Source organism: Neomonachus schauinslandi, chromosome 4 (genome assembly GCF_002201575.2).
Source record: "Neomonachus schauinslandi chromosome 4, ASM220157v2, whole genome shotgun sequence".
Taxonomy (NCBI): Eukaryota; Metazoa; Chordata; class Mammalia; order Carnivora; family Phocidae; genus Neomonachus; species Neomonachus schauinslandi.
This window is the reverse complement of record NC_058406.1, coordinates 90188672-90216450: the sequence shown is the minus strand read 5'-3', so window position 1 is coordinate 90216450 and position 27779 is coordinate 90188672. Positions and strand designations below refer to the sequence as shown.

The 27779-nt window shown below is 36.6% G+C and overlaps 1 protein-coding gene across 5 annotated transcripts in view; it reads left to right on the top strand.

Annotated features, from left to right (window-relative positions):
- WDR47 (WD repeat domain 47) overlaps window positions 1-27779 on the top strand; it is a 58549-nt gene that overhangs the window by 23591 nt on the left and 7179 nt on the right. For 4 of the 5 annotated variants that reach the window (XM_021689965.1, XM_044914575.1, XM_021689968.2 and 1 more), the window contains 10 exons: window positions 603-687; window positions 2593-3395; window positions 6916-7042; window positions 12488-12666; window positions 14142-14402; window positions 19886-19961; window positions 21944-22101; window positions 23691-23860; window positions 25035-25205; window positions 26114-26245. In XM_021689965.1, coding sequence (XP_021545640.1) covers window positions 603-687; window positions 2593-3395; window positions 6916-7042; window positions 12488-12666; window positions 14142-14402; window positions 19886-19961; window positions 21944-22101; window positions 23691-23860; window positions 25035-25205; window positions 26114-26245 — 2162 coding nt within the window. The remainder of the gene's footprint in view (window positions 1-602; window positions 688-2592; window positions 3396-6915; window positions 7043-12487; window positions 12667-14141; window positions 14403-19885; window positions 19962-21943; window positions 22102-23690; window positions 23861-25034; window positions 25206-26113; window positions 26246-27779) is intronic. The other variant, XM_021689967.1, reaches the window with a different exon arrangement.

Below are 27779 nucleotides of genomic sequence, written 5' to 3'. Positions count from 1 at the left end.
AAAGCATTTTGAATGTAAAGGACTTTGATTTCATATTAGATAATATTTGACCTCTTCCATAAAATTTGATTTTTGTTCAGAATTAAGATTGGAAATAGAAATCCTTTGAGTATTAAATTGTATTTACTTACTAGTGAAATTATTTTAATTGTGGCTTCAGTGTGATAAGCTTTTAAGAATTTTTTGAAAGCAAAGGTAGTTATAGTAACTTTAAGTGCATTTGATTTATGAGACATTGGAAAATTAATTTTTTAAAAAATATTATTTTAGGAGCACCTGGGTGGCTCAGTTGGTTAAGCATCTGCCTTCACTCAGGTCACGAGCCCAGGGTCCTGGGATCGAGCCCCGCGTCGGGCTCCTTGCTTAGTGGGAAGCCTGCTTCTCCCTCTCCTTTTCCTGCTCCCCCTGCTTTTGCTCTCTCGCTCTCTCTGTCAAATAAATAAGTAAAACCTTTAAAAATATATATAATTTTAAAGGAATAATTAGTCCTTTTGAGCATAGGTGGCCTCTGTTGCTCTGGGGACTTGGGTTTCATTTCCAATCTTTGACATTGCTGTAACTCAACTTTTTAATTTTAATGTTTCATATTTTATTTTTCACAGGTTTCGTTATATTATCCTGAAGCAGAAGTTTTTAGAAGCTTTGTGTGTTAACAATGCAATGTCAGCAGAAGATGAGCCCCAGCATGTAAGATTTTTATTCCTGAAGGTTTGCGCCATAGTCTTGTTTCAGTCATAAGTATTTTATTCACTAAAACAAAAGATTAGTATCATGAATTTTCAAAGTTTTTATGAGGTAGGATGGGGTAAGATTTACTCTTTTGCAGCTGTAGTACTTTCAATCTGTAATGCTTCCAAGATTTAGACAAAGATGATAAATGAATGGCTGGCTGGTTGGCGGGTGTGTGCTCTTCTCTTGTTTAAGGTGATTTAGGTTGCAATAGATGTTTGACTTAAAGATGATGCTACACTGTTCCTTTTTTCTTATTACAGAGTGGATTATGTTTACTTTTTTTTTCTGTTTTTTTTTTTCAGTATTTACATTGATCCAGAGGTGTTTTTTTTTCCTCCAAGTTTTTATTAAATTTCAGTTAGTTAACATACAGTGTAATATTAGTTTCAGGTACAGAATCCAGTGATTCATCACTTACATACAATATCCAGTGCTCAGCACAGCAGAGGTGGTTTTTGATAAAATCTTTATGCCTTTATGACAATTTAAATTTAATGATACGAAGGATTTTTTTTTTTAACATTTCTTTCTTTCTTTTTTTTTTTTAGAAGATTTTGTTTATTTATTTGAGAGAGAGTGAGCACGAGCACAGGGAGGGGCAGAGGAAGAGCGAGAGGGAGAAGCAGACTCTTCACTGAGCTCGATTCCAGGACCCTGAGATCAGGACCTGAGCCAAAGTCAGACGCTTAACTGACTGAGCCACCCAGGTGCCCCATGAAAGGTTTTTTGGTTAGAAAGTTATTTTTAAAGTTTTAATAATAGTGTTCTTACATCCAAACCAAGGAAACTTATTAAGTGCCAGTAAGTGTTCATTGAAATAAATTCAAAAGATATTACGATGAGACTTTCATGTATAATAGAGAAATGTTTGCCAGCTAATGATGTTTAAATGTGGAAAGAACTCTGGAATGTAAGTCAGAGGACCTAATTTTTATTTTGTCTTTGTCACTAACCAACTACATTACTTCAGTTAAATCTGCTACCTTTTTCCATATGTAAGATGAAAGGTGGATACATAAGCTCTAAGATTCCTTACATCATTAAAAGCTTATGGTTCTAAGAAAATATTCAGTATACAAATTATTGTAATCTGTCTCTCAGCTAAGCTTCCTTTATTCTATCTTCATTCTGTTTTTGTAGTAAATGAACTGTAAATGTTCTTTTTTTTCTTTTAATTTGCTTTCTTTCTCCACACAAATTTCTCTTATGGCAAGTTTAAGAATGGCTCTTTTGCTTTTTGGGTAAGCTGGAGTGATAGCAAGCTATATAAACAATTGAATATTGGCATGCTTCAGTTTTCATTTCTAGAGAACTCAATTATTCTTGACTTTAAAAAATTATGCATTTGAGGGGCGCCTGGGTGGTTCAGTTGTTAAACGTCTGCCCTCGGCTCTGGTCGTGATTCCGGGGTCCTGGGATCGAGCCCTGCATTGGGCTCCCTGCTCTGCGGGAAGCCTGCTTCTACCTCTCCCACTACCCCTGCTTGTGTTTCCTCTCTCACTGTGTCTCTCTCTGTCAAATAAATAAGTAAATTCTTTAAAAAAAAAAATTATGCCTTTGAGAATGATAGTCTGAAGCCTGAACTAGAACACTATTTTTATAGGAGGAGTTTAAGTCACTAATTAACCAAATTATTTAATATTTTTATTTCAGTAGTGAAAAACATTTTGATTCTTGTCTTGAAAGTTGTTATTAAATATCTTGCAAGTTATGTGAGTATTCTGTGACACTAGAGTTTATCCTTTTGCAGTTGAATAGTTTATGAAAGTTTGTAAAGTATCTTTGTATTTGAATAAAATACTCTTGTTTTTTATCTCACAGCATCTCTCTCTATAGTGATCACTTAAATTTTTCTTACAGCTGGAATTTACCATGCAAGAAGCTGTGCAATGTTTGCATGCCCTAGAAGAGTACTGTCCTTCTAAAGATGATTATAGCAAGCTCTGTTTGCTTTTGACTTTGCCTCGTCTGACCAATCATGCTGAATTTAAGGACTGGAATCCCAGCACTGCACGAGTTCACTGTTTTGAAGAGGCTTGTGTCATGGTTGCAGAATTCATCCCTGCTGATAGGAAGCTAAGTGAGGCAGGTTTTAAAGCAAGTAACAATCGTTTATTTCAGCTTGTAATGAAGGGTCTGCTTTATGAATGCTGTGTAGAATTTTGTCAAAGTAAAGCAACTGGAGAAGAAATTACAGAAAGTGAAGTACTTCTTGGCATTGACCTTTTATGTGGTAATGGTTGTGATGACTTGGATCTGAGTTTATTGTCATGGCTTCAGAATCTCCCATCTTCTGTCTTCTCTTGTGCTTTTGAACAGAAAATGCTTAATATTCATGTTGACAAACTTCTGAAACCTACAAAAGCTGCATATGCTGATCTTTTGACTCCTCTTATCAGCAAACTTTCTCCCTATCCATCATCTCCAATGAGAAGGCCTCAATCAGCTGATGCCTATATGACCCGATCTCTGAATCCTGCTTTAGATGGCCTCACTTGTGGACTAACCAGTCATGATAAGAGAATCTCAGACCTTGGAAACAAAACTTCTCCAATGTCACACTCCTTTGCTAACTTCCATTATCCAGGTGTGCAAAACCTCAGTAGAAGTCTCATGCTTGAGAATACAGAATGTCACAGTATTTATGAAGAATCCCCTGAACGGTAAGTATTTGCTCATAAAAATTAGAAAATATTCACAAGTGTGAGGGGCACCTGGGTGGCTCAGTCGATTGGGTGGCTGCCTTCGGCTCAGGTCATGATCCCAGGGTCCTGGGATGGAGCCCCGCATTGGGCTCCCTGCTCAGCAGAGAGCCTGCTTCTCCCTTTCCCTCTGCCTGCCGCTCTGCCTACTTGTGCTCTCTCTCTGTCAAATAAATAAATTTAAAAAAATCTTAAAAAAAAAAAAAATTCACAAGTGTGAGATTGTGTGTGTGTATGTGTGTTTAATGTTCAAGTTCCTTTATTTTTAAATTTTTTTTAGAGAAGGATGGGGAGGGGCAGAGGGAAAGGGAGAGAGAGAGAATCCTAAGCAGGCTCCACACCCAGCACAGAGCCCAACGTGGGGCGTGATCTCACAGCCCTGAGATCATTTTCTGTTAAGCTGCTATGAGATTGCAGAGGAGGGGGTTGTGATATCTTGTTTAATGTTCCTTAAAGAGAAGGGAGCATTTTAGGATGTTAAGTGAGGGGACTTCCTAAAGCCTCGGGTGACTTCTTAAGGCATCTTATTGCTCTAATTGAAAGATAAAGATGATATCTAGTCATGAAAATGGATGAGTATAACAATATAGGAGCTTCCTATTATCTAAATCCTAAAGGAATAGAAAGTCTTGAGCATTGGTAGAGACCATCTTAAACTTACCCTGGACTTTCCAATCTCTTTAAAGAAAATTTTCATTGTCTGGAATGTTGAACTTCAGTTATGGGTGAACTGCTGATATTCTTCTGAGTACACAAGATGATCAGAACTTCTTGCTCAGTATAATGAATGACATGTTTGGACTTGTACACCAGTGGGATTGTGTGGAAAAGAGACACACAAAAATCCAACTAGATCTGACTCTACATGTGCTCTTGCCTATGTAAAGAAAGTAGTAGAAATTTGAGGACTGACTGGATAAAGATGTAAAGAAGTGGAGTGTAAGTTACTAGATTACAGAATAAACAGAGGTAAAAAATGACATATCAGAAAGTGAGTAATACATTTGTTATTAGCTGAGCAGTAGCACTAACCCAGAAAACATCTGTCATGCTTGTGAAATTGGAAGATTTATGAGGTCAAGCAGTGTGGAATAATGAATAGAACATGATCTTTGGAGTCAGACTTGGGTTTGAACAAAAGCTTTGCCATTTAGTAGTTGTATGACCTTGAGACCCGTCCTTAATCTCTCTGAGCCTAAATGACCTCCTCTATAAAACAGGGTATTGACTTGCAAACTGAGATAAAGCTAGCAGAGTGGCAAGTATGTGAATGATGCTTTGTAAATATAAATTTCTCCCCTTCTGAGTGTCATACTCCTGGTAAGGACAATATGTCAAAAGGGCTGCTAATAACATGCTATGGGAGGGCTAATGTGCTGTGGATAAAGTATAAAAATTTACTTTGGAAAGAGTTAACTTTGTTTTTAAAAAATGTTTGAGGTGTAATTTAAAAATATTGGGAAGCTTAATTAGATCAATTATGTTGAAGATGCCACATGAAGAAACCTCTTATTTGTGGTAATTCATGTTTGAAGTCAATATTTGTTTAAAAATATTTGAGTGTCTACTCTGTGCTAGCACCATGCTGCATCCTGGGTATAGTGATTGAGTTACTGTGGTGAATAAGAAGATAACACACAAAAGATTGGGCGCCTGGGTGGCTCAGTTGGTTAAGTGACTGCCTTGGGCTCAGGTCATGATCCCGGAGTCCTGGGATGGAGTCCCGCATCGGGCTCCCGGCTCAGCGGGGAGCCTGCTTCTCCCTCTGACCCTATCCCCTCTCATACTGTTTCTCTCTCTCTCTCTCTCTCAAATAAATAAATAAATAAAATCTTTATAAAAAAATAAAAAAAAGATAAAACACAAAAGAAAGGTTTATAAGAGAGTATGTAGTGTTTTGTAAAGACAGCTTTTCACTCAAACATAAACTCAAAAAGGAAGAAAAATTAGTTGAAATATATAAGCTTTGGCTACTCAGTGTAACAGTCTCAAAATTAAATGGCAGAAATAGAAAAATTCTTAGGAATGGGTCAGCATTGGATTTGGAGCCTGAAGATCTGGATTCAAATCCTAGTTTTATTTACCCACTATGTAATTTTAGGAAAATCACTTTGTTCCTCATCTGTGAAATGGGAGTTACAATCTATTTCATAAGTTACTGTGCAAGTTAAGTGAGATAATGCATGTGGAAATGCTATATAAATTGCAAAATTCATTATAAAGGTCATTTTATTCTCTCTCTATACAGTTAATAACTCTTAGAAAATCTGTCTTGTGGACATAAAATGGGACCTCTTATGGTCATTAGCAGGTTACAGCATTGACTGGTAGCCAAAAACTTTTCCCAAGTTTTTCTACTTCCTCCTCTGGGTTCATGTGTGATTATGTAAGTTGATATATTTATAGGTTAGAAAGCTTCTAACCAATGGTGCCTTTGTGAGGATGACTAGCTCTGCTTCCTGAACCCTAGACCTGTAATTTGTTATGTCTTACATACTTCTACCTGGAGAGGCCATTATGAAGCCATCTCATAATCAGATTCCTTCAAGGCAAGATCATTTTACTTTTGTACCTGTTCCCATGGTGCCTCATGCCAATAAGTAAATGTCTGTGGTATTCATCATCTTTGGATGATGTTAGTCATTAAAAATTTTGAACAAAGTAACTATGAAAAGTAGAAATTGCTAGTGTTTAGAAGAATATTAGGAACAACCTGACATAAGATATTAAGCTTACTAATTAGTATACATTAAAAATTTTGGAAAGGGGCGCCTGGGTGGCTCAGTTGGTTAAGCGACTGCCTTCGGCTCAGGTCATGATCCTGGAGTCCCGGGATCGAGTCCCGCATCGGGCTCCTTGCTCAGTGAGGAGTCTGCTTCTCCCTCTGACCCTCCCCTCCTCCTGCTCTCTCTCTCTCTCTCATTCTCTCTCTCTCAAATAAATAAAAATAAAATCTTTAAAAAAAAAATTTTTGGAAAGATGTATATTTAGCTTTTATTAAGTGCAAATAAGCCAAAGACAGTCTTTTAATAAAATCTTAACAGTTCTTAAAATTTTGTTGAAACATTGGAGGGGAAAAATTAATGTTTAGATAAGAAAGTCACAGATTAAGGTACATGAAGAGAATTCAGGCATTAGGTCATCCAGCTTATTATTCAGTTCAATTTATAGATGAAGCTGAGCCACAGAGAATGTAAGTGATTTTCGCAAGACCACACACCTTGTTTTAGACTGGAGCCACTACCCTCCTTGCTTAATAATCCAGTGTACTTCTGTTATAAGCACATTCTATTTAAAAAAAAAAAAAAAATCTCTTACATAGTACCCTTAAGAGAAGAAAGGAAGATTTAAAAATCTATTTTTGCACATTTGATAAACATTTAGATTAAGTATTCATTGTGTTAATTAAAATTTCTCTAACTAGAATATATTTTCCTTCACCCCTACCTCTTCCTGTTTGTTTTTTGCACCTTTCTGGAAGAAGTGATACACCCGTTGAGGCACAGCAGCCTATAAGCAGTGAAATCCTGGGCCAGAGTTCAGTTTCAGAAAAAGAGCCTGCAAATGGAACACAGAATCCAGGACCAGCTAAGCAAGAAAAAAATGAGGTAATATTTAATATACCTAGTGTCTTTTAGAATTATTCTCTGTGGAAGAAATAAAAGTATTTGCTTGGATAGAATGTAAAAGGAATTTTCCAATATTTGGAAGTAGGTGAGAGAATATCTAGACTTTCTTATTATTTTCTCCCTTTTTCCTTAAGGATATATGGTATTTTTAGTTGTCATGTATTTTGGAGCATTTTTAACAGGTGAATTTATTAACAATCTAAAATACCACAGTTTACATTAATCTTACATATTTCAGGACTCAAGTAATTAAACGCACATTAAATGTGGATAGCTTGTATTTTTAAGACGTATCTTACTAATTAGATTTAATGAACAGGAAATTATGACATTTATAATATAAAATACTTTTATCCAAGTTTTTAGAATTCCAAATTATTTTTCTGTGGTGATTTGGAAAAGAAATTGTATTATAAAGGAGAGTATAAATTTTCTTATATGGTATGCCACTTAGAAGAGGTGAAGAGGTAGTTTTAATAAGTTCAATAAATTTTTTTGTCTTCAACTAAATATTAAGAATGAAGTAGAAAAATTACTATTAAAAATACATATGAATATGCACCAAACAGCAGAACCCCAAAATCTATGAAGCAAACATTGGCAGAGTTGAAGGGAGATATAATAGTTGGAGACTTCAGTACCCCACTTAATGGGTAGAACATCTAAACAGAAGGTCAGTAAGCATACAGAATACTAGAACAATACTATAAACCAACTAGACCCAGCAGACATCTATATAACAACAATATTATTGCTTTGGAGGATGCCCCTTTTTTTCACCCAGAGGTGCCTGTATCAGTCTTTATACAGGCAGTTGTTTTCTTAGACACCTCAGGTCTGTGTTAGTATTCCAAGTGTTGGTAAGTTTATGAATATGTGAATACTAACAATATGTGAATGCAAATATATAAAGTGATACAAGAAAAAAAGAACAGTCTAACACTAGCAGAATACACATTCTTCTCAAGTGCACATGTAACATTCTTCAGGATAGAGTGTATGTTAGGACCCAAAACAAATAATAAATTTTAAAAGATTGAAATCATATGAAATATCTTCTCTGACTACAATGGAATGAAGCTAGAAATTAATAACAGGGAAAATTGGAAAATTCACAAATTTGTAAAAATTGACGCACTCTTAACTGATGGGTCAAAGAAATCAAAAGGGAAATTAGAAAATACCTAGAGACTAGAGACTAATAAAAATGAACACAACATACCAAAGCATACAGCATTCCAAACTTATGAGATACAGCAAAAGCAGTGCTCAGGGGAAATGTATAGCTGTAAATGACTACATTAAAAAAGAAGAAAGAGGGCGCCTGGGTGGCTCAGTTGGTTAAGCGACTGCCTTTGGCTCAGGTCATGATCCTGGAGTCCCGGGATCGAGTCCCACATCGGGCTCCCTGCTCAGCAGGGAGTCTGCTTCTCCCTCTGACCTTCCTCCCTCTCATGCTCTCTGTCTCTCATTCTCTCTCTCGCAAATAAATCTTAAAAAAAATAAAAAAGAAGAAAGATCTCAAATCAATAACCTAACTTTATACCTTGAGGAACTGGGACAAGAAGAACAAATTATATCAGAAGGAAGAACGTAATAAAGATTAGAGGGGAGAGGGCGCCTGGGTGGCTCAGTTGGTTAAGCAACTGCCTTCGGCCCAGGTCATGATCCTGGAGTCCTGGGATCGAGTCCCGCATCGGGCTCCCTGCTCGGCAGGGAGCCTGCTTCTCCCTCTGACCCTCCCCCCTCTCATGTGCTCTCTGTCTCTCTCATTCTCTCTGTCTCAAATAAATAAATAAAATCTTTAAAAAAAAAAAAAAAGATTAGAGGGGAGAAAAATAAAATAGAGAAGAGGAAAACAGAGAAAATCAGTAAAACCAAGAGTTGGTTCTTTGAAAAGATCAGCAAAATTGACAAGTGCTTAGTTAGACCAAGAAAAGAGAGGCACACACAAATAAGTAAAATCAGAAATGGATAATACATTTTTTTGTATTATGTATTGTAATACATATTATTTACAATAATAAAATGGATTATAAGAGAATACTATGACCAATTGTAAGCCAACAAATTAGATAGCCATGTTGAAATGGACAAATTCCTAGAAATCACAAATTACCTAAATGACTCAAGAAGGGTGCCTGGGTGGCTGAGGTGGTTAAGCCTCTGCCTTCAGCTCAGATCATGATCCCAGGGTCCTGGAATCGAGTCGCACATCAGGCTCCCTGCTCAGTGGAGAGTCTGCTTCTCCCTCTCCCTCTGCACCTCCCCCTGCTCATGCGCTCTCTCTGTCTCAAATGAAGAAATAAAAAAAAAAAAAAAGACTCAAAAAGAAATAGAAAATTTCAACAGACCTATACTGAATCAGTAATCAAAAAGCTTCCAGCAAAGAAAAATCTAGGATCAGATAGCTTTATGGGTGAGTTCTACCAAACATTGAGGAAGGGTTAACATCAGTCCTTCTCAAAATCTTCCAAAAGTGTGTAAGAGGAAGGAATACTTCCTAACTCATTCTGAGGCCAGCATTACCCTAATATCAAGTCTAGATGTAGACATTACATGAAAAGAAAACTACAGACCAGGGCACCTGGGTGGCTCAATCAGTTGAGCATCCAACTCTTGATTTCAGCTCAGGTCATGATCTTAGGGTTGTAGGATCAAGCCCCATGTTAGGCTGTGCACTCTGCATGGAGGCTGCTTGAGATTCTCTTTCTCCTTCTGCTCCTCCCCCCATGTGCATGCTCTCTCTCTCTCTTTCTCAAAATAAAATCTTAAAATCTACAGACCAACATTTTTCATAAATAGAAGCAAAAATCCTTTAACAAAATACTAGCAAACCAAATTCATCAGCGTATTAAAAGGATTATATACCCTGACCAAGTGGATTTATCCCAGAATGCAAGGTTGGTCCAACATTAAAAAAAAAATCAGTGTAATATTATCACATTAATAGAATGAAGAACAGAAAAACATCTGGCCATCTCAGTTGATGCAGAAAAGGCATTTGACAAAATCAAACACTCTTTCATGATAAAACCTCTCAGAAAACTAAGAAAATGGAATTTCCTCAGCACAGTAAAGTTCATTTATGAAAACCCCAAGCTAATGTCATACTCAGTGGTGAAAAACTAAAAGCTTTCCCCCTAAAATCAGGAACAAAGACAAGGATGCCTGTTTTTACCGCTGCTCTTCAACATTTACTGGAAGTTCTAGCTAGGGTGATTAGACAGAAAAAAGAAATAAAAGCCATCCAGATTGGAAAGGAAATAAAGCTAATCTTTATTTATAGATGACATAGTTCTATTTATAGAAAATCCCAAGGAATTCAAAGAAAGCTACTAGAGTTTACAAACAAGTTCAGCAAAGTTGCAGGGTACAAGAACAACACATAAAGGCAGTTGTGGGCGGGCGCCTGGGTGGCTCAGTTGGTTAAGCGACTGCTTTCGGCTCAGGTCATGATCCTGGAGTCCCTGGATCGGGTCCCGCATCGGGCTCCCTGCTCGGCAGGGAGCCTGCTTCTCCCTCTGACCCTCCCCCCTCTCATGTGCTCTCTCTCTCTCATTCTCTGTCTCAAATAAATAAATAAAATCTTAAAAAAAAAAAAAAAAAAGTCAGTTGTGGGCTTCTACACTACCAGCATTGAACAATCTGAAAAGGAAATTAAGAAAACAATTCCATTTGGGGCGCCTGGGTAGCTCAGTCGTTAAGCGCCTGCCTTCGGCTCAGATCATGATCCCAGGGTCCTGGGATTGAGCCCCGCATTGGGCTCCCTGCTCAGCGGGAAGCCTGCTTCTCCCTCTCCCTCTCCCATTCTCCCTGCTTGTGTTCCCTCTCTCGCTGTGTCTCTCTCTGTCAAATAAATAAATAAAATCTTAAAAAAAAAAAAGTGGAAAATAATGTGTTGGTGGAGAATTTGAACCCTCATACGTTGTTGATTTGAATGTAAAATGGTGCCCTTTGGATTGGTGGTACCTTAAATATAGAATTAAATATAGCTAAAACATAGCTTAAATATAGCTGAATATTGAATTACCATATACCCCAGCAATTCCACTCTAATCCACTCTAAAGCATTGAAAGCAGGACTCAAACAGATATCTTTACATCCATGTTCATAGCAGCGTTATTCATGGTAGTCAAAATGTAGATATAACCCAAGTGTCCATCCACAGATTAATGGATAAACCAAAGTGACATATCCATTCAATGGAATATTATTCAACCACAAAAAGGAATGAAATGCTGACATATGCTACAACATGGATGAACTTTGAAGACATCATGCTAAGTGAAATAAGCCAGACAGAAAAGGACAAATACTATATAATTCCACTTATATCAAATATCTGAAATTGGCAAAATCATAAAGTAGAATAGAGGTTACCAGGAACTTGGTGGAGGAAGAAATGGGAAATTATTGCTTAATGGTTACAGAGTTTCTCTGTAGGTTGATGAATTTTGGAAATAGATAGTGGTGATTATTGCACAATGTTGTGAGTATAATTAATGCCACTGAATTGTACACATAAAAATGGTTAAAATGATGAATTTTCTATTTTACCAACAATAAAAAATTTAAAAGGATATATAGATAATTTTGTCTCAGAGTTATTGCTGTAAGTTATGAAGTAGAGGAGGATTGTTACTACTTCCTGGAAAAGGGGAGACAGTTTTAGCTTTAGTTAGCTGTATAAGACTCTTCATTAAGCTTATTATCAGTGTGGGCCAATTTTAGAGATGATTGACTTGTTCCAGGGTAACCCCAGTTCACATGATCCATGTAATATGACCGGACTCCAGGTTGGCAGGGGAATCTTTCTTTGCCAATATTGGAATTTACTAAATACCTAAGTCCTGTAAGTTTGGGTGCTATATAGTTCTTTTAGAAGAACAAAGTAGAAATGTTGAGATTAAGTTTACTATCCATTTTATTCCACTTTCTTGTGAAAGGCCATTTGAAAACCTGAATTAAAGTATTGTTTTTGAGGGAAATTTTTAAAGTTTCTCTCTAGAGTAACCTATTAAACCATTTACATGCTCAAATTAAGTGTTGGACAAAGTATTGTGTTTATTAAATACTAATGTAGTCTTTCAGTATTTTTTTCAAGCAGTACAGATCTAATTCCATGACCCCTTGTGACTGCTTTAATTTGTATTTTTATTTTGGGTTTGTCAAAGATCCAGGATGACCATTCATTTTGGTCAGTCTCTTGTTTAGAATAAAGCAAATTAACTCATCTACTTGACTATAAAAACTCATGGATACTATATTATTTTTCAAAGAGCAATGTATTAAGTGTTTTCTAATTGTTAAATATAGCTGCTTGTATATTTCATCCAGTGTTTATAGAAGTTACTGTTGGGTAGGGACATATATTTAATCATAGTCTGCTCAAATATATTACTTTCTCTAATATTTTTAAGCTTCGAGATTCAACAGAACAATTTCAAGAATATTATAGGCAAAGATTACGCTATCAACAGCATTTAGAACAGAAGGAGCAACAACGACAGATATACCAACAAATGCTGCTTGAGGGAGGTGTGAATCAGGAAGATGGTCCTGATCAGCAGCAAAATCTTACCGAACAATTCCTTAATAGGTATGTCTTTCAGTCACTTTTTAAAATATAAAGTATTAAGGAGGGCATGTATTGCATGGAGCACTGGGTGTTATACGCAAACAATGAATCGGGAACACTACATCAAAAACTAATGATGTAATGTATGGTGACTAACATAACATAATAAAAAAAATTATTTCAAAGCTATTGAAAGCATGCAGTGACTGCTACTTTCCATATATAGTTTGAAATTTTAGAGCGTTTTACGTGTTTCAAGTAATGGGGAGTTACGGAATATCTTCCTTCCACAGCATTCTGAGTGTTCATCTAATTTTGTTCTTCTTCCCTTTAAACCTTTTTTCACTTCTAAGCAATGAGAGCAGAAGTGTGGTGGTTCAGCTCACAGCTGGAAGCAGATAGCCAGGTGGATCCAGCTATCCCAGGGTTGCTGAGATCCTAGGGGTCCTAGTTACTTAGCTTATTTTTGCTTGTTTCTTCATCTACTTCACAGAATATCCATGAAGATTAAATGAGTTAATATGTAAAAAATTACTTAGAATAATTCCTGGCATACAGGAAATGTACCATAAATGTAGGTTATTATTGTAATTATGATTAGGCAATGTAGTAGTGACTGTCAGTTCTTTACTTGATTCAGTAATACTGGAAGTAATCTGCTTGATACTCCGAGGGTTGTGCAAGCCAGCCTGAAATTGATTCTGTCTTCAAACTTTCACACAAGGAATGGTTATAGTGGTAATCTAAAGAGTCTAAATACGTTTCTGAACATTGCATTTGAGGATCATTTTCTTACCACCTCTGATAAGTCAATGGCTTATCAGAATTATCCTATTTTGATGAACTGCCATTTCTGGTTCTTAGATGTCTTCTTCATATCCATAAAGGCCATGGTTGCAGTTGGATTTCCTCACCATTTATTTTTCAGTGCAAGCAGATTAGCATTAAATCAGAAGATAAAGTGGCAAGGTTCTGTGATCCTAATAGTGGTAAGGGATGTACTTCCTCAGAAAAAAAAGTTAAACTGTTCAAGATGGTTTGTCCTTCCTTTAAAGACAATTATAAATAAAATTCAAATTATTTCTTGTTATTTAGCTTTTGTAAATTTCATATAAATTCTCTGTTGTTCTTGTCTCTTATCTGTTTTTTTCTAACCCTTTAATATAATACTTTTATTCAGCCCTTTTTTCCTAGGCCCTTAGTTTTATATATCTGAGCCAGTACCAAGACTATTTTTTTTTTTTTAAGATTTTTATTATTTACTTGACAGAGACACAGCGAGAGAGGGAACACAGCAGGGGGAGTGGGAGAGGGAGAAGCAGGCTTCCCGCCGAGCAGGGAGCCCGATGTGGGACTCGATCCCAGGACCCTGGGATCATGACCTGAGCCGAAGGCAGACGCTTAACTGACTGTGCCACTCAGGTGCTCCTTCTTCTATATATTAAGAATGTGATTAAGTTTTCATTTTAATGTAATTGCATTGTTTTATTTTATAGGTCCATTCAAAAGCTTGGTGAATTAAATATTGGAATGGATAGCCTTGGTAATGAGGTGTCAGCGCTCAATCAGCAATGTAACGGGAGCAAAAGCAATGGATCTAATAATTCTTCTCTAACTAGTTTTGCTACACCACCCCAAGACTCTAGTCAGAGATTAACACCTGATGCTTCAAATATTCACACAAGCACCCCGCGTAATCCTGGATCAACAAATCACATACCTTTTCTTGAGGAATCACCTTCTTGTGGAAACCAAATGTAAGTACTTTAATTTGTAAAACCTGGAAATAATAACGTCCTATTAATGATTGGAAACCTGGAAAGTTGAACTTCTCTTTGGAGCCTTACAAATAAAAGTTTTTGGAGCTCATTACACATCAAATCTTTTTCTAATCTGTCTTTATCCGTATTCTCTTCTACTAACTTCTAAATTTCTTAGGAGTCTTTGTTCTCCTATTTTTATTTTTGCTTTCTCACTAAGACAATTCTATTTTTTTATAAGTCATTTTACTCAGAGATCTTACAGTTTTATCTTCTCCCTGATTTTCTTTCTTCTTGCCATTGATACCTTTCAACCAATAATATTTTAATTCACAGACTTCGAGGGCAGAAGATGTTTTATAACATGTTGGGATGGTTGCAGCAAAACCATCTTGGCAGCTCTGGCAGTTACCGCAATTAAAGACATCTTGCATATTTATGTTTTCACTAATCAGGGAAGATTTTTTATCTTGCTATCCTTAGTAAACAAGTGTTAATTTATGCAGTAGGAATAGTTAAGGAGTATGTTCTTCATCTATTCTTTTTTTTTTTTCAGTTTTTAATCACCCAGTGCTCATCCTCACAAGTGCACTCTTTAATCCCCATCACATGTTTCACCCTTTCCCTTGCTACCCACCTCCTCTCTGGTAACCATTAGTTCCCTATAGGTAAGAGTCTGTTTCTTGGTTTGTCTCTTTTTTCCCCTTTGCTCATTTGTTTTGTTTCTTAAATTCCACATATGAGTTTCTTCATCTCTTCTTTTTTTTTTTTTTTTTTTAAGATTTATTCATTTATCAGAGCACAAGCAGGGAAGCAGCAGGCAGAGGGAGAAGCAGGCTTCCCGCTGAGCAGGGAGCCCAATGCGGGGCTCGATCCCAGGACCCTGGGACCATGACCTGAGCCGAAGGCAGACGCTAAACCGACTAAGCCACCGAGGTGTCCCTTCTTCATCTCTTCTTAACATCAAACACCTTTGAGAGTGTATAATTTGGCCTTCGGATGCTTACAGAAATTAGATTGGCCTTATAAATTTTGTATCAAAAATTCTGGTTTTATATTTAAGAACAAGTTTATCTAATATTTACTTCCTTATTACAGTTTCTGTAACTGTATTTTTGCACTCCGCAAACTAGAACTCATTTTAAAATTGATTTTTTTTAAATTTTCATTTATTTTTTAAAGATTTTATTTATTTGACAACGAGAGAGAGAGACAGAGCAAGCACAAGTAGGGGGAACGGCAGGCAGGGGAGAAGCAGGCTCCCCGCTGAGCAAGGCCCCCGATGTGGGGCTCGATCTCAGGACCCTGGGATCATGACCCGAGCTGAAGGCAGCCGCTTAACCGACTGAGCCACACAGGCGCCCCTGATTTTTTTTTTTTAAATTAAAGTAACATACATACATGTTTTAAAAAGACAACACTTTGAGGCTATCTTATCCATCTTTGTCTATGATTTCTATTTCTGGTAGGCTGCCATTTTCAACCCAGCTAGCTGTTTCTTGTGCTACATATCTCCACATTTCTGAATAACGTGCTTCTGTTACTATTTTTATTATCTGTTGCTTCCCTGCCAGTTAGATTTAGCTACCATACTCCTCACCCACAATACATTCACTTTGTCTACTCTTTCTTTCCAGTATATCAATTGGGTGGCTCAGTCATTAAGCATCTGCCTTCGGCTGAGGTCATGATCTCAGGGTCCTGGGATTGAGCCCCACATCAGGCTCCCTGCTCCACGGGAAGCCTGCTTCTCCCTCTCCCACTCCTCCTCCTTGTGTTCCCTCTCTCGCTGTGTCTCTCTCTGCCAAATAAATAAATAAAATCTTTAAAAATAAAATAAATCAGTAATCAGTGTTAACATTACCATGGCCATGTAAATGTTATTTACATCTGAGTCATGTAATATAATATGATTATGTTTCCTTTTCATACAACTTTTATTTTTCATGGAGACATTAATTGCCTCATTTTTTGTGTCTTTGTATGTGTGCACGTACTTAATTTTCTTAGTACCTCTCACTAAACTCTCTGTTGATCGCTTGACAAAACTGTAAAATCCTAAAACTTCTCTCATTGTAGTACAAAGTATCAGGTAGTTGTCTCTTTTCCATTTATCCCCCCTGGGAGACATCCTCCAGGATCACTCTTGCTTCACTTTATATTCATTACCTCTGGGCCATCTTATTCAGGCCTGAGAGTCCTGAGACTTCCCTTCACCCTCTTCCTGGGAATTTCCTTTGCCTCTTCTCTGTATTTGGATTACATGTTTTCAGGATCTCATGTAGTTTCCTAGAAATGGGCACATTAGAGGTAAAGTTTCTGAGACCTTGCATATCTAAATATTTCCCATTTTATTTGTTAGTATAGCTGAGTATGGAGGTCTAGGATGAAAATCATTCCTTGGGGTTTCAAAGGTATTGCTACATGTTTCAGTGTTCTTGTTAAGAAGTCTGACGCTGTTGTGACCTGATCCTTTGTATGAAGACTGTTGCTTTTTCCATCTGGCATTTTTTAGGACTTTCTCTTCCCTGATGTTCTAAAAATTTCATGATGATATATATCAGAATAAGTCTATTTTCCTTCCATTCTTCTGGGTACTAGTGGGTCCTTTTAGGCTAGAAACTTAAGTTCTGGGAAATTGCAAAAATTTTTTTTATTTAGCAATTTCCTCACCTCCATTTTCTGTTGGTTGTTTTCTACCATATTGTTCTTTTTTTTTTTTTTTAAAGATTTTATTTATTTATTCATGAGAGACAGAGAGAGAGAGAGAGGTAGAGGGAGAAGCAAGCTCCCAAGGAGCAGGGAGCCCGATGTGGGACTCGATCCCAGGACCCCGGGATCATGACCTGAGCCGAAGGCAGACGCTCAACCATCTGAGCCACCCAGGCGCCCATATTGTTATTTTCTAAGCTCTTATTCTCTAATTTTCCTTAAAAAAATTTTTAGGTCTCATTCTTGTTTCCTGGATTTATTATTTCCTCTTACATCTCTAAGAATTTAAATTATGTTTTTGTAGGTTTTGTTTCCTCCCTCCTTCCAAATTCCTTTTTCTGTTTTTTTTTAAGTTTTTATTTAAATTCCAGTTAGTTAACATACAGTATAATATTAGTTTCAGTTGTACAGTTTAGTGATTCAACACTTACATGCAACACCCAGGGCTCATCATAGCAAGTGCACTCCTTAATCCCCATCACCTATTTAGCTCTTCCCCCTACCCACTTCCCCTCTGGTAACCATCAGTTTGTTCTCTGTAGTTAGAGTTTGTTTCTTGGTTTACCTCTCTCTTTTTTCCCTTTACTTGTTTGTTTTGTTTCTTAAATTCCACATATGAGTGAAATCATATGGTATTTGTCTTTTTCTGACTTATTTCACTTAGCATAATACTTTCTGGCTCCATCCACATCATTGCAAATGGCAAGATTTTATTCTTTATGGCTGAATAATATTCCATTGTGTATACCACATTTTCTTTATCCATTCTTCAAGCACTGGACACCTGGGCTGCTTCCATAATTTGGCTATTGTAAATAATGCTGCTATAAACATATCATTTTATATGCATGTATCCCTTTGAATTAGTGTTTTGCATTCTTTGGATAAATATCTAGTAGTGCAATTGCTGCATTGTAGGGTAGTTCTATCTTTAACTTCTTGAGGGAATCTTCATACTGTTTTCCAGAGTGGCTGCACCAGTTTGCATTCCCACCAACAGTGCAAGAGGGTTCCCCTTTCTCCACATCCTTGCCAACACCTGTTGTTTCTTGTGTTGTTGCTTTTAGCCATTCTGACAGATGTGAGGTGATATCTCATTGTAGTTTTGATTTGTTATATCACAAAGCTATAGTGATCAAAACAGCATGGTACTGACATAAAAATAGACACATAGATCAAGAGAACAGAATAGAAAACCCAGAAATGAACCCACAACTATATAGTCAATTAATCTCTGACAAAGCAGGAAAGAATAACCAATGGGAAAAAGATAGTCTCTTTAACAAATGGTGTTGGGAAAATTGGACAACAACATGCAAAAGAATGAAACTGGACCAGTTTCTTGTACCATACACAAAAATAAATTCAAAATGGATTAAAGACCTAAATGTGAGATAAGAAACCATTAAAATCCTAGAGGAGAACACAGGCAGCAAACTCTTTGGATATTTGCTGTAGCAACTTCTTACTAGATATGTCTCCTGAGGCAAGGGAAACATGTTGAAAGCAAAAATAAACCATTGGGACTTCATCAAAATGAAAAGCTTCTGTACAGTGAAGGAAACAATCAGCAAAACTAAAAAGTAACCTTTGGAATTGAAGAAGATATTTGCAAATAACATATCTGATAAAGGGTTAGTATCCAAAATATATAAAGCACTTACAAAATTCAACACCCCAAAAACAATTCAATTAAAAAATGAGCAGAAGACATACATACATATATTTCCAAAGACATACAGATGGCCAACAGACACATGAAGAAATACTCAATATCACTTATCAGGGAGATACAAACCAAATTCCTTTTTCTGTTGTTTTGTTTTCTTTTTAAGATTTAATTTATTAGAGAGAGAGAGCTCGTGCACAAGCAGGGGGAGGGACAGAGGAAGAAGCAGACTCCCCACTGAGTGCAGAGCCTGACTTGAGGCTTGATCCCAGGACCTTGAGATCATGACCTGATCCGAAGTCAGACACTTTACCAACTGAGCCACCCAGGCACCCCACTTTTTCTGTTTGTTTTAGTCTCTGGCTTTTATCTAGGAGGCTTTCTTCAAGTATCTGGAAATCTTTGACTATCTGTAAAGAGTGAGGCATAAAGAAAAAAAAAAAGCTGACTGGGAGGAAGGCTATGTATATGATGGATCTGTCTCCATGACAAAAAGTGATTAAGGGGAAACATTGTTTTATTGAAGACTCTTTTTTTTTTTTTTTAAAGATTTTATTTATTTATTTGAGAGAGAGAATGAGAGACAGCACGAGAGGGAAGAGGGCAGAGGGAGAAGCAGACCCCCTGCTGAGCAGGGAGCCCGATGTGGGACTCGATCCCGGGACTCCAGGATCATGACCTGAGCTGAAGGCAGTCGCTTAACCAACTGAGCCACCCAGGCGCCCTTTTATTGAAGACTCTTAACTGTCAGTTTCTGTTAGTCTTTTCTCTTGGGTCAGATAATTTTCCTAAAGAGCAATCCAAGTCCTGCCTGGGTTAGCATTTAAGCATAGCATCCAGGATTCTAGAACTCAGCAGGGGAAAGCTACTTGACATCTCACTATAAAATTTTTAATCTCCTTTCCACTTTCTCACTCCCTCCTTTCAACTATGCTTGGTGTCACTGAGTCCCAGAGCCTCTGAATAAATGGCTTCAGAGAGTTACTTTGGGGTCAGTGTGGGTCATTTGCCAAAAAAATAAATATTAGAGATTGAAAGGATCAATTTAGTTTCTGTTTTATATTCAGAGTAAACTTTATTTGAATTTCTATTCATACAGCTCATCAGAACATTCAGTCATTAATCCACCTCTTGGAGATTCTTCAGGGAATCTATCAAGGTCAAGAGGGGAAGAGGTAATACTTTGGGGAAGAAATTTTCATTATTCTTTTTATATATACCTGGAGATATTGCTAAGAAATTCTCAATTCATAGAACCATTTTTAGAAATAATCGTTACTGTTGATGATGTTATTTGTCTCGAGGTAGTTGAGCTTTCACTGGTTAAGTTGCCTCAGAAAATATTTGAAAGTATTCATTTTAATGGCCCAGGAGCAATCTTGGCTCATAAGTTGGGGCTGTGCACTACTCTCTGGTCCCTATGGTTAATTTGTTCAGATATTATTGGTATTTCTTTTGGGCTTCTCTTCAATGCAGCTGTTTTTGCTTTGGAACCAGACATCCTTCCCTAAACTACTATATAGCTTCATTCTATCTTATTTTCTTTAGCTCAAATTTTAACCTCATAAACAAAACCATTATTTCAGATGTTTATGGGGCCAAACAGGTAACATAAATGAATAAAATTGACTTACGTGATAAGCACATGAGAATATTTGTCCCTTGCACAAAGAAATATGCTTATCTAGTATTTCCAGTTCTTTTGGTTTTCAGGAAATTATAGGAATGTAGATTTTTATGTGAAATCTATTTTAAAAATAGAACAAGTTTCTTAAAATATTTAAACACACTAAAGAAGAGCAAATAAAGTTAATTGGTAGCTCTGCCACATCTGTTTTAAAGCAACCCTTGGTAATTATCATTAGTGTGCTATAGGCCATTTAATCAGTTAGTCATTTCCCTCTCTTTTTCTCTTATCTACCATTGCTGTTCATTTGGCAGTCACATTTCTTGTGTGCAGGTTAATGGAAAATGTAGCATTTCTAATCAAATAAATTCAAATGAATAATAAAAGAATTTAATTCAATTATGTAAGACAGACATGGTATGACCTATCAGGTTTTCCCCTTATTCCCCCATGAGGATGTATTTATTGCATGAATACATAAAAGTTTGTGTAGGGAGAGGCATAATCTCTTCATTGGTATAGTCACTATGGGTCCTAGAGCTGAAGTGACTTGCCTTTGTGTGTGTACTTGACATCCATACTTCCCAAGGGCAGGATTTAGTTAGGTCTGTTGACTACACCCAGTCTAGCGGTCCCTGTTCCAGGTCCAGTCCATTGTGGTCAGGGTAGCAGGGTAGTTTCAAATGATATTAATAGCAGGAGTCATCAAAGCTTTTATATAGAATTGCTTCAGCTTGCCTTCCTCAGAAGAGACAGATAAGTTGACAGTTTAAAATAAAAATGAGGTTCAAATTAAATGTGATTAAAATCATTTTTATAATTTTAAAGGAGTATTTTACAATTTCAGTTTGAAATATTAAAGTATTCATTGCTGGAGATAATGGTAAACTATCCTCCCCCACCCCCACCCAAGTGGAAGTGGATTGAGTAATAGTCTTTTATACTTCCTACTTTTAGAAACACAAATGATATTATGTTAATTTAATTTTTTATTTTATTTTTTAAAGATTTTATTTATTTGACAGAGAGAGACACAGCGAGAGAGGGAACACAAGCAGGGGGAGTGGGAGAGGGAGAAGCAGGCTTCCCGCTGAGCAGGGAGCCTGATGCGGGGCTCGATCGCAGCACCCTGGGATCATGACCCGAGCCGAAGGCAGACGCTTAACGACAGCCACCCAGGCGCCCCGATATTATGTTAATTTTATAAAAAATATATATGTGGGGTGTTTTTTTCTTGATAGTTAAAGATAACTTTATATGAGAATGCATAGTCTTATGTTTTGTCATAGTAAGCAAAGAAAAACTTCAGTGGTTATGAGCCTTCTGAACTTAGTTCAGCAATGGGCAGCAAAAAAGGAAAAATTTGGGTTAATTTGGATTTGTCATTTAAAATAATACGTGATTATAGGTAGTGAACATAAAGTGATAAAGTGAATAATACTGTTCAAATGAATTTAAAATGGGCTAAAGATGAATTCTTTCAAATTCATTTTTTTCATAAGATGACTTTCATATTTATTCTTTCCACAGGATGACAAATCAAAAAAACAATTTGTTTGTATTAATACCCTAGAAGACACACAAGCTGTTAGAGCAGTGGCTTTTCATCCGGGTGGTGGTTTATATGCTGTAGGTTCAAATTCAAAAACTCTGAGAGTATGTGCCTATCCAGAAGTAATTGATCCAAGGTAAGGATAGGTGGTTTGTACTATCATTCTTGCTTTAGTTTTTAATTTAGCTATATTGGTTCCTTTTTCAGAATTGCCATTCAGTAGTGTTTAATTTTTATTTCTTTTTATTAAGCTTTAAAATTTTTATTTTCAATGCTTAAGAAATATAAGAATCATTGACTAATTTTATTTATTTATTTTTAAGATTTTTATTTATTTATTTGACAGAGAGAGACACAGCGAGAGAGGGAACACAAGCAGGGGGAGTGGGAGAGGGAAAAGCAGGCTTCCCACTGAGCAGGGAGCCCAATGCGGGGCTCGATCCCAGGACCCTGAGATCATGACCTGAGCTGAAGGCAGACGCTTAACAACTGAGCCACCCAGGCGCCCCTCATTGACTAATTTTAGAAATTTTTGTCATAAAATGTTTTGATTAGGTCATGAATTAGATATGCAACTAAAAAGAATTTTTTGATCTGATCTATTTTCTAGATCAGTATTAAGCACCTTCTAGGTATTGGCTATTTATCAGTCTTTTTTTTCTGTTTTTAATTATGAAACTTCAAACATATACAAAAGTAGAGATTAGTACAGTGAAATGAAGTAATTGTCAAGATTTTTGTCCCATTTGCTTCATCCTTTTTGTTTGTTTGCTAAGGTATTTTAAGGTAAAATCCTAGATATGTCACTTCACCCTTTAGGATGAATCTCCAAAAACATGTACATTTTCTTACATAGATTTGATGTTATCATATCTAATAATTTCTTTAGTATCCTAATATTAGTCTGTGTTTTAAAGTGCAGGTAAGATGCTTTTACTCCACTAAACCAGTGTCTGACTCCCATTAAAAGCCACACCCTTGAGGAGCATGGTTATTCAGGACATTCCACAGCCATGCCTGCAGCTCCTCACCTACTACAGTGTCCATCCCGCTCAGTCTCCAGAACACCTTGGGCTTCTCCCTGCTCGCCCCACAGACTGTTTCCCATACTGCACATTTAGCTGGCACTTTCCCTACAATATTTTATCTTCACTGGAGCTATTCTCCTGCCATCATCTTTTTCTGTAAAAATTCTTCCTGTCCTTTAAGACCTAGTACTTTGTACTGGACCAGAACACTTATACCTGCCTTACTGTGTGTGGATAGTCATGACATCAACCCTTGCCAAATTTGAAACTCCAGAAAGAGTTCTTGCTTTTATTTTTTATGGATCCCTTGCCTTCCCTCAGCCCCAATCAATTGCTCATATTATATGTTTAATGTTTTTTTGAACTTTCTGATTTTGGAAGCATTAGTAACTCTTTTTTCATTCTTCTGTGTTTCTGAGTTAAAATCCACAAAAAATATGTGAAATGGAGACTTTTTAAAAAATAATCTTATTTCCTATGTGGTCTGAAATAGGAGTTAGGTTAGTCTAATAATAGTTCATAGTTTTACTTTTGGATTTTAAATATGCTTTAAATTTATTTCTTCTAAGATTTTGAAAATTGTTATTGACATGTTGTCTGATACTTTTTTGCTCCCTCCCTCAAAAATATAATATAGAACTTCATTAACTTTAGCAAGCAAGAAATTGAAATGTCTTTCTGTAATTTTTCTTTTTAGTGCACATGACATCCCTAAGCAGCCAGTGGTACGTTTTAAAAGGAATAAACATCATAAAGGATCCATTTACTGTGTGGCCTGGAGTCCTTGTGGGCAGTTATTAGCAACAGGATCAAATGACAAATATGTCAAAGTTTTGCCCTTCAATGCAGAGACTTGTAATGCAACAGGTAGGTCCCAAGTATGTAAGCAGTAGCTTACCAGTGTATTCTTTTTTTTTTTTTTTTAAAGATTTTTATTTATTTATTTATTGAGAGAGAGAGAGAGAATGATAGAGAGCATGAGAGGGAGGAGGGTCAGAGGGAGAAGCAGACTCCCTGCCGAGCAGGGAGCCCGATGCGGGACTCGATCCAGGGACTCCAGGATCATGACCTGAGCCGAAGGCAGTCGCTTAACCAACTGAGCCACCCAGGCGCCCTTACCAGTGTATTCTTAATGTTTTCCCTGTGTTGTATCTTTGATATATCTCTGTATTATTTTCAATATAATCTAAGAATATAGCCTTAAGGAGAGTTTTTTTTTAATATTATAATTGCTTAGTTGCCTTCATAAGGCATGATTCTTCTTTAGTAAGTCCTTATAGTTGTTGTCTAATAATTAGAAAACTATTGTTATCAGGGACACCTGGGTGGCTCAGTTGGTTAAGCCTCGGCCTTTGGCTCAGGTCATGATCTCAGGGTCCTGAGATCGAGCCCCGCATCGGGTTCCCTGCTCAGTGGGGAGTCTGCTTCTCCCTCTTCCTCTGCCACTCCACCTGCTTGTGCTCGCTCGCTCTCTCTCTCTCAAATAAAATAAACAATATCTTAAAAAAATTATTGTTAGTAGTTTAACTACTAACAGTGCATTAATGAATATGTTACAGAGTGTACCTGTCTTCTCTTTCATTTCATTAGAAGATAACTATGTATAGCTCTGTTTTAGGTATGATGATAACTGAATCAGTATTTTGATTTCTTAAAGTTCTTTGCTGGGGTGCCTGGGTGGCTCAGTTGGTTAAATGTCTATCTTCGGCTCAGGTCATGACCCCGAAGTCTTGGGATCGAGTCCCAAGTCAGGCTCCCTGCTGAGCTGGGAGCCTGCTTCTCCCCCCAGCTCATGCTCTCGCTTGCTCTGTCTCTCTCAAGTGAATAAATAAAAAATCTTAAAAAATAAAAAAACCAAAAAAATCCTTAAAGTTCTTTGCTCAGTAAAGTGAAATTGATTATAGTATTAATCCCTAAATGAAAATATAAACCACACCTCTCTACCATTATTCTTGCTTAGTTTTGAGACAGTTTAGCAATCTCAAATTATCACAGTAAGTTGAGCAGCATCTTTTTTTTTAAATTCTTATTGTTGTTTCAGGACCGGATCTGGAATTTAGTATGCATGATGGGACAATTAGAGACTTGGCATTTATGGAAGGCCCAGAAAGTGGTGGAGCTATTTTGATAAGTGCTGGAGCAGGGGACTGTAACATTTATACAACTGATTGTCAAAGAGGACAGGGCCTGCATGCTCTGAGTGGACATACCGGTATGCAGTAGTCTTAGATGCTACTTTTCTTTTTGTTCAAGCTGTGCTTTTTCTCCCTCTGCATTTTCATTAATATGGTATATTTTATCAAAAGGGACTTCTTCAAGACAGGAAATTTTTATTTTAAAAATTTAAAGTGGGAACTTTGGATAACAACACAGTAATGATAAATAACATTTCCCTGGTGTGCTAAATCCTTTGCTTATACAGATAATTCCTTAATTTAATCCTCACAACAACCTTATAAGTCACGAAGTTTTATCTCCTTCTTACACATGAAATAAACAAAACTTGAAAAGGCAAGACCTGACCAGTATCTTAACAACTAAACATGGCAGAACTGAGATATGACCTCAGGTCTGTCTCTTGCAAAGCCAGTGTTCTAATAACCACACAAGCCTATGCTTTGCCATAATTTGCTATAATTTAAAATGATAATATTTTTTCAGTACTAATTATGATATCCTGAAATACTGAATCACAAAACAGATTCTTTAGTATGGTTTTCATGTTGTGGATTTTACTGAATTTAATTTTTTAAAAATTGCCAATATAGGGGTGCCTGGGTGGCTGAGTCGGTTAAGTGTCTGCCTTCAGCTCAGGTCATGATCTCAGGGTCCTGGGATCGAGCCCCACATCAGGCTCTCTGCTCAGTGGGGAGGGGAGTGTGCTGCTCTCTCTCACTCTCCCTGTGTGCTCTCTCTCTCACAAAGTAATAAATAAAATCTTAAAAATAAAATAAGTAAAATTGCCAATATATTTGATACATGTGGAAAATCTCTACCAGTCAGTATATTTGATTAACTAGATCATCACATGCCCAATAATGAGGAGTACCTACCTTTGAATGTGTTAAGGAAAAGTACTGTTTGTTTCACAGTAGTAACTGAGTATATGATCTTTTATAGGCCATATTTTAGCACTTTATACCTGGAGTGGCTGGATGATTGCATCTGGTTCCCAAGATAAGACTGTTAGGTTTTGGGATCTTCGGGTACCAAGCTGTGTTCGTGTTGTTGGCACAACATTCCATGGGACTGGTAGGTTTTTGGAATTTAAATGAATTTATATGAGAAAGAAACTTTGTAAAATGCACTTATCTACTTCCTCTCCCCTGCAACACATATGTTAAAAAAACAGGAACAAATAGTAAATACTTGGTATTTCATTGATTACCTTAAGTTCTTTCAGAATACTTCCATCTGTTACTCTCTTTGTATAAATAAAATTCAGCTCAGGAGACTGAAGCCCAGGGAGATAAAGTGTCATGCCCTAATTACTATGTTAACAGGGCTATTTTGTTTTTTTCCTTTTTTTTATTATTGTGTTCAGTTAACCAACATATAGTACATCATTAGTTTTTGATGTAGTGTTCAATGATTCATTAGTTGCCTATAATACCCAGTGCTCATCACAACATGTTAGCAGGGCTATTTTAGAACTCAGACCTTTAAAAAAAAAAAGTCTTTTTTTTTTTTTAAATACATAGTGCAGAAATTGAAATTAAACAAAATCATTTTCTTCCTACTCCTATTCCTTGGTGTCTCCCTAAGGGACCAGTTTCTTATTTATTCCTCTATACATAATCTGTAAGTATATAAACAAGAAGTTTGTATATATCATGATCTTCTGTCTTCTTTAAACATATGTATACATGCACACAGGAATGGTAGCATATAATACATGCCTCACATTTTAAACTTAACAATATACCTTGAATTTTTCCATGTAAACTGAGGATACTGCTCTTTGTGTTGTATCACCTTTTTAAAACACTGGTATTTAAGAGTGTTTCAGTATCCTGCCATTTATTTTATTTTAGACTCCCTTTTCTGCCTCTGTGTGTGTGTGTATCTCCATTGATGAATGGATAAAGAAAATGTGTGTGTGCATATATATATATTTAATACACATGTATTATATATATATATACACATGTATTATATATATATATATACACACACACATTTTCTTTATCCATTCATCAGTTGATGGACACCTTCCATAATTGGAAGTCCAATGGATACTTCCATAATTTGGCTATTGTAAATAATACTGCTATAAACGTATCATCTTATATGAATGTATCCCTTTGATTGTTTTTGCATTCTTTGGGTAAATACCTAGTAATGCAATTGCTGCATTGTAGGGTAGGTTTATCTTTCTTTAACTTTTTGAGGAACCTTTATACTGTTGTTTCTTGTGTTGTTGCTTTTAGCCATTCTGAAAGGTGCGAGGTGATATCTCATTATTTACATTTCCCTGATGGTAATTGATGATGAACATCTTTTTGTGTGTCTGTTGGCCATCTGTATGACTTATTTGGAGAAATGTCTGTTCATGTCTCTGCCCATTTTTAATTGGATTATTTGGTTTTTTGGTGTTGAGCTGAATAAGTGCTTTATAGATTTTGGATGCTAACCCTTTATCAGATAGTGTCATTTGCAAATGTCTTCTCCCATCCTGTGGGTTGCCTTTTAGTTCTGTTGATTGTTTTCTTCCCTGTACAGATGCTTTTTATTTTGATGTAGTCCCAGTAGTTTATTTTTGCTTTTGCTTCCCTTGCTTCAGGAG